This window comes from Aptenodytes forsteri, unplaced genomic scaffold, assembly GCF_000699145.1.
Source record: "Aptenodytes forsteri isolate BGI_AS27 unplaced genomic scaffold, ASM69914v1 Scaffold86, whole genome shotgun sequence".
NCBI lineage: Eukaryota > Metazoa > Chordata > Aves > Sphenisciformes > Spheniscidae > Aptenodytes > Aptenodytes forsteri.
This window is the reverse complement of record NW_008795715.1, coordinates 150,756-158,578: the sequence shown is the minus strand read 5'-3', so window position 1 is coordinate 158,578 and position 7,823 is coordinate 150,756. Positions and strand designations below refer to the sequence as shown.

The window sequence follows — 7,823 nt, the reverse complement described above, 5'->3', positions numbered from 1 at the left end:
CTGAACTTGCCGGCGCTCGGGGGGCAGCGCTGGCCGACGCCGCAGAGATCAGCTGGGGCCGAAGACCCGCGCTGGGGACATCGCTTCCCAAATCATCCGGATTTGTATTTCCTCACCTCTCGTCCCGTCCCCCCCGCCCTCCCCATTCTGCTTTCTGCTTGGCTTGGCTGATTTCACCCGCGAAGCCCCCTTCTCTGTGCCCCGTAGCGGAGGACTTCACCCGCGAAGCCCCCTTCTCTGTGCCCGCCTTCCCGTAGCGGAGGGGAGCTCAGCCGGCGCTACAGCTGCTGCGGGAGGAACGGAGGGTTTTCTGTTTCAGGCTGTGGGTGTTGCTGTGTGGCACAACTTCTGTAGCCCTGCCTTTAACTTTGTGATCGGTGCCTGCTTTATTTCCTCCTGCTGCAGAGGGAGGGCAGGGAGACTGGGAACGCACAGTGACACTGCTGCTACATTACGTGTTTAGGAAAGGGAGGGTTTTTTTAAGAGAAGGGTTCCTGCTGCCGAGAGGGGAGGAAGAGAGGAAAACTTCCTACCGACAGCCCCATTACGAAGCTGTTAGGGAAAAAATATACCTATCAGTTCCTGCCATGCCCTCTTCTGGGCAGGATTGCAGGCCGAGCCACTCGGCTCTCTCTGCATCTACCGGGTTCGGCGCTGCCCGACAGCCTTGGCTCCCCTTAGCCGAGCAGTGCGAGTGGGCGTGCGGAGTCTGCTGGCTCATGCCCTGTGCCCTCAGCGAGGTGGGGCAACCCTTGCCTTTAGGTGAATGTTTTGTACGTTCAGGGAGCGTGCGACATAAACAACTTCCTCTCCTTTACCTGAAATGTGGCTTAGCTTCAGCCTTGCTCTGCTGCTGAAGTTTCCACTGCAGGTTTTGTTGCTGAAAATGAGAGCTGTGATTTATGTTAGCCGAAGTTGTAAAAAGTCTAGAGGGGTCTGCACCCAGCTGGCTCTGTGTCTGTGGCAGGTGTCTTGCTCTTTTCCCATGTGTTTATGCGTCTGGGCACAGACCTTTGCCTTCCTTCTTGAGTTTTCCTCGGTTTGCATGCTGAAGAAAAGACTCTGGTTGCTCCAGAAACGATTGAAATACATTTGCAGAGTAAGGAAGGAGGAAAACTGAGATGGGTAGTTTGCAGAAGAAACAAGGAGAAACAAGTCAACTTTTCGAGAGTTTTGGGGTTTCCCATGTGTTTATGCGTCTGGGCACAGACCTTTGCCTTCCTTCTTGAGTTTTCCTCGGTTTGCATGCTGAAGAAAAGACTCTGGTTGCTCCAGAAACGATTGAAATACATTTGCAGAGTAAGGAAGGAGGAAAACTGAGATGGGTAGTTTGCAGAAGAAACAAGGAGAAACAAGTCAACTTTTCGAGAGTTTGGGGGGTTTTTTAATTATATTTTCCTATTTGAAATAAATTTGCACAGTTTGTTGTAAAAGTGAGAGACCTTCAGAAACTGGTTCAAAGTTCATCTAAACCAGAATGAATTGGGAGGTGTGAAAGAATGCTGCAGGGTTATTGTCAGGATGCGTTTGTGCAGATAACTAGCACAATTAAAAACCAAAGTAGAATACTGTCATGAGAGAAGGCACCTGGTGGCAGGATGGATGTGAAAGTGAAAGGGTATCCTGTAGCTGATGGGTGGCAAGGGTAGCTGTGCTCTTTTGTCTTTTCTTGCTAGTGAGTCTAAGGAAGCTCTTAACATTCATCAAATGAGCATGTGAGAACTCGAAAACTTTTCATTTCCTCCTTTGAAGATGGGCAACTCTTGAATAAGCATCGTACCCCCTAAAAAGTGCTTCATCTATTTCCAACGTGACATGTGTCAGTTAACATATGCTTTAAGGTATAAAGAATAGTAAATACTACTTTCCAATGAACTACGCAAATAGATTTGTTTTCTTAGATTATGTTTGACCAGGTAAAGTTTACTGAAATAGTTTAGTGCCTCCTTATCTTCTTAAAAAACTTTCACCTATCTGCTTTGTTTCTCAAGTGTTGATTTTTTTTTTTAAGACCTATTACTTAAAATACATTGTAACTGATCGGGGAGTGGAGTGGATTGCAGCTGGTTAGTGTATGAATTCAGCTGGAACACTGAAGAATGGCTCTGCTTTTAGAGTAGATAATACAGGAATGTTCTCTACAAATAAGTCTGTTTAAAAGGATGAAAAATTATCTAAAGTCTGTTTCATGTTCTCAGTCCTGCTGTCAGCTTTCCTGCAATTGCATCTGCACACTTCCAGTACGTGCTCTTTACTTCTGTGAAGACAAGAGATAGCAGCAGCAGAATGAGAGCGTAGCATAGTCACATGTGCTGCCAAGTAAACAAACAATTTCATATTTCTTCTGTTTTTCTCAGTTTAGGCCCACTTATAATGATAACAGGTAGAGAGTGTTGCGTAGAAATTTACGGACATGCTTGAAGCTGTGTAATTTCAGTTTCCACCTGAAGTGACAGTGTACTAAAGGTTTTGTCCGTTCTCTAAACAAATAAATAAAAAAGGGGGAAAACTGTTGATATAATATTTTAAAAAACATTTCCACAAACTTCATAATTAACCTTCATGTTGTTAATTGCATACAGCCTACTGGCTGCCTTCTACAGTTCATGGCTTTGGTTCATTTGTCTTTTAGCATGAGCAGCTCCAGCTCTCCAAATGAAAAACATCCTGCAAAGAGGGAAAATGCAGGGAAATGTTTATAGGGAGGATACTCAAAACATTTATTTTTGTGGAAAGAGAATGTTGAATGTTTAAAGATAAACAGATAAATAAAACCAACAACAGTGCAATTTTCCAGAGGTATAATATCTGTCGGAACTCTGGATACCACGTACGATGCTTGCGTGTCACTGTATTCATTGGTAAAGTAGTACACGCACATTTGTATTTTGTTACGGAAATGAAGCAAGGAAGCTGGAAGAATAATCAGTATGAAACCAATGGGCCTGTCTTCTCGTTTATATTGAAACAAGCAAAACCTTTAACCTGCCTCCTTTCCATACAACAAACAACTGGAATCTAGCTGAGGCGCATAACAGCATTGGCATGCAATCCTAAAATTTGGATGAAAAACTAAGTCTGGTTTATTTTGTACGCCTTTGCTAGAACTTGGAATATTTTACATTGCTGTTAAGTATACATGTGACATTAAATGAGTTGAAATATTATGCAGTAATCACAGATGATGATAATTGTAGATCCAAAATAGCTTGTAAAATAATAATAATAAAAAAATTGTTGCCAGAAGCTGAAATTACATAGTTGGTGACAGCTATTGTTCTCTGCTTTCAAATGGGTGGGCTGTTCTGTGTTGTATATTTTAAAATCTGTTGCTGTCTTAGCAAAATCTGAAGTAATTTAATATGAAGCTATTTTTATATTGTTGTAGATCATTGAGAAGAAATTGTAACTAAACATATTAAGACAGGTTTTTTTTCTTTTTTATGCAGGGGATTTGGGAAACAAGGATTTCAGTGCCAAGGTAAGCCACAAAAGCTTTGTTGGCTAGCGCACATTGTTGCATCTTACTCTGAAGGCAGCCAAAACTTGCCTGCAGCAAGAAGGAAGCAAGCCTGGAAAAACTAAGCAAGCATCTCTGCCTATGTAAATTCTAAAGGAAGACAATTATTCAGTTAAATAACTATTGATGTTTATATCATATACATTGAACAATCAAGTAATTGTTCATACTGTAATAACACAAAAAGTGTTGGGGTTTTTTTTAAATCTCGTCACAGTAAATGTCTAACTTTTCATGAAAATAATCTGTGCAATTTAGCTTTTGCAGAGACCACTTTTCACATCAGAAGCTCTTGTCTGTGTGGGCGTTCTGGAAAATGGATTCACTTTTTAGTCATATGGCTTCTTTTCATAACCCAAACTCCCTGTTTTTAACTTTCATATGCTGTATGTTTAGGAGGACCTTTGGTTTGAACTACATTTTCGGACAGGCAGCTTTTTTCTGTCTTATGCAATACTCAATTACAAAAAAATCCACCCCTACAAAATCGCCGATTTAATAAATTCTGCTAACCTTGAGAAATTGAAAGCTGCTGTAGTGCAAGATAACTATATATGTGAAAGTCAGAGCATGATATGCTGTATTCTATTGTTCTATATTTTTGCGAAACCCTTATCATTATTTAGCATTTAATCATAAAATAACCACACCCAACTATTGTTATTTTTTCCTATGTCATATGTTTACCTAATTAGGATGAGGCTTTTTGTTGTCCCTTCCTCTTCCCCCACCTTCTTCCCTATCGTTTCACCTGCAGATGTACATTGTGTACTCATTAGCTAGCCTTTTGGTTGTTTCTTTCATTACATTTTTTAATGGTTATTTGCTAATGCTTTAGAGCATATTTGACTATCCTGAATGTTGCTTTTACTTAGTAGTTGGCGAAATTATGGATTCTGTGGTATTTTTGTGAAAGTTGATGTTAGTTGGTACTTCTAGAAATTAAACCTCTGAGAAACTGAATGTAAAAGAATGATGCCTTTTAAAGATTTTGCAAGAAATATTTTTCTTTCTGCAAGTAGAAACTTGCAGACACACACATATAGTGGAAAAAGTTGCATGCCTTATTAAGGTAAGCATGCAACCGTGGTTTTACTATGAATCTTGTATACAAATTCCTCATGTCCCAACATGTTAGTACTAAATTCTGTAGATGTCCCCCAGTTTTTTGCTACTCATCGCATCCAGAGCGGTGCTATAGATCAATCTGTAGTCCTCAGTCGGTAGTGGAATGGCATTTCCTGAATCCCATTCAGGATAGCTCAGCGGTTCCTAGTTAAGGAATTATTTAGATGTTCATTAGAGATTTCCATTGGTATACAGAAAATAATTGGGGCTGCATTTAAATTATACAGTTATCTATCTTAAGCTTTGCAGTTTGTACGGTGTTGACTTTCTCCTGTCTTTCAGTCAGGCAGCTAGTGGTTCAAATTGGCCGCGATCCACTGATCTGAGCCACAGATCCGATTTGGCATGGCAGTTCATTTCCAGTATTTTATGTTCTGTGGCCAGAATTCCTTCTACCATCGTAATTCTAGTTAGCTAGGAATAGTTTTGGCTGATGAGGACTAATCTTTATAAAGCCAGCTAACAATTTGAATTCAGTCTCAACTTCCTTCCAAACGCCATGCATGAACACAACCACGAGTAAAAGCAGTTGATTTATTTTTAAAGGCTTCAGAAGTGATACTTCTCAGGAATCTAAGTATGTTCAAACCTGACTTTTGTATGCATCAGAGCAAGATTCTGCAGTTTTTCTTTGATGGAGACTGTTACATTCAGTGCTCTTGTCTGTATTCTTATACAGTCAAAATCTCTAAGAAATATTCAAATTTTAGGTAGTTTGTAGCAAGTTATTGTTGGTACACTAATAGGTTTAAGTAGTGGGGTTTTTTTGCTATCATTCATTAAATTTGATTGTAATAAAAATCAGAGAGTTCATACTCTTGGGATAATAGTCTTGAAAAACAAAACTTCCATGATAAAGTGAAGCAGCTGAGTCGAATTTTTTCTGTTCATCTTTCTGAAGCTTCCATCTAAAAGGTCACCAGCTAAAGCTCGAAAGGCAAATTAGTGATCAAAATTAGTGAGAACATGAAGAATTAAAAAAAAAAGTGTGAAACTAGAAGGTGGGTTGCAAAAAACCCCCTAGTTTCTTTAATTAGGTGACTACCTTTAGAGAAAAGAATGACAAATGAAGAATAAAATGGAAATTTCAGTATGACATGAAGGAAAGGAAAGAATATTACAGTGGCAGCTCCTAGTATAACGATAGTTCTTGGTCCGTCAGAGTTTCCATTATAAGAAACTGTCTTAGCTCTGTTTTCGAGAGTGTTGTAAAATCTCCTGCTAGACAGAAACTTGATGTCAGGCAGGTTTCAGAGTTGGGTGGTTTTATTATTTCCAAAGTTGTTTTAAATTCCTCTGGCCTTTGATACCAAAGGGAAGAGGAAAGGTCCATAATAGTAATGCATCAAACTCAAATGATGCTTCTACTCTAAGAAACTGCAATTATTCTATGAATATTTTCATTAGTAATTCTTTAGTTAAACGAAAGTCCTGACTTAGTGTTCATGCAGTATCAAACATTGCAGCTAACACAGTACGCTTTTATATATTTTTAAAACTTCCTTTAAAAAGTGTCACACAAAATGCAGTTCTAGTTTTATTTTTACGAGATGCCTTCAAAAGAAAGGATTTTTATTTTATGTTTAAATTTAAATTTTAATTTAAATTAAAACTTAATGCTATACTGTAATGATCTTTTTTTTTGGATTGGACCATTAATACCTTTTTTCGTTGGGCTTGCTTTGAGCCTTGGAACATGTTTTCAATTGTATGTAATCATTTTTGTTTTCTGATTTCGATGCCTATGTTTCTGCTGTAGTGTTCAGCTTCAGAATTACGTAAAAACATTTAAATGAGTTCTTCGGAACTGAAGAGAAATGTTTTCATTTATTTCATTAAAAAGCTTTGCAAAATTCTTTTTTTTTCCCCTCCTTATTTTTATGGGATCCCTATGAATTTCCAAAAGACGACAAATTCAATTTTGGTATGGCTTTTAATGCCCTTCATGCGGCAGAGGTTCAGGGCGCAAATGCTTAGTGAGAGACAGTCCACATCCTAAGTAGTTTGTCTTAATGCGTGTATTCTAATGTGGCTAGCTACTGTATACACTAGCAAATAGATATTCAAAATGGCTACTTAGGTTTACAACTATGAGTTGAGATATGTTATTTTATGGAGAGGCTGCAGAATTCTGTTGCGTTATCGGAAATAAGTTTTTCGGAGAGAGGGTTCAGGGTCAAGAAGTATCAGTGGAAGAAGTTTGGGCCAGGCTTTGGTAATGTCTGAATTTGAAAATGAGCTTGAAAGAGTTCAGCTTGATTAACTTTCTCCTAAGGAACATATTTTTGCTGCCTCCCGTTATTAGGAAGGGTTTGCTGTTTGATATTTGTGTTTTAGTGTTGATTTATACAAACACAAACTATTCTAAAATATTGTGGTTTTGAAACAGGAGTTCTTACTCTGGTTTTTTTGCTGTTTTCTATTGACTGTCTTTGTGGTAGTGAAAACATGATGGTAAGATTATTTAAGGGAGTTACGGCTTTGTTTTCTTTTCTTACATTGTCAAGCAGGACAGCAAGCTGTCTGTAGTGCTGAAAGCTTTTCTCTGATGTGCACCTGGAAATACCGCAAGAGGAATGTGAAAATGAAATAATTTAAAACATTTTTCAATCTGCCACAGTATGAAAGTTCCTCTTTTAAGAAAGCAGACTTTAAATTCAGCAAGCTTTTAAGTTAAATTTTGGCTTCATCATTGTTTTGATACTAACTGTTACACTCTGAGTATAACCTATAGTTGTTTCTTTCTGTTTGATTTGTAACAAAAGTTTTTCTGGTGAACAGAGCACAACAAATAGTGATTCACTAAGATGTGAAGAATGTATGTTGAGGAATGTGTATTTATGTATGTTTAGAGGTTGTTTTAAGTTCAGCACTGAAGGCTCAGCAAGTTCCTCGAGGTGAAAATATTTTTAGTTACAGTAATATAAATGCGATCAACTCATGCTCCTGATTAAGGGCCTGTTGTTAATTCTCTCCCAAATGGTCAAAATTTGCAGTTATTAACTGCAAGTTTTCCCTCTTTTACGTGGTTTCTGCAGGGTCTACTGAAGTGCAATATTCTGCTATAGTTAGCTTTGAAATACATTTGGATTAAGGATAATAACTAGCTAAGGAAGAGTTTTGTGTTTGTTTTCTAATTTACATAAATAAAAATTAGAGAAATCAATTAAAGCCC

The 7,823-nt window shown here is 38.3% G+C and overlaps 1 protein-coding gene across 1 annotated transcript in view; it reads left to right on the top strand.

Moving 5' to 3' along the window:
* The window catches only part of PRKCA (protein kinase C alpha), a gene marked incomplete at its 3' end in the record, with an annotated part of 161,330 nt that overhangs the window by 3,849 nt on the left and 149,658 nt on the right, over window positions 1-7,823 (top strand). The window contains exons 2-3 of the mRNA XM_009283505.1: window positions 606-762; window positions 3,450-3,481. Coding sequence (XP_009281780.1) covers window positions 606-762; window positions 3,450-3,481 — 189 coding nt within the window. The remainder of the gene's footprint in view (window positions 1-605; window positions 763-3,449; window positions 3,482-7,823) is intronic.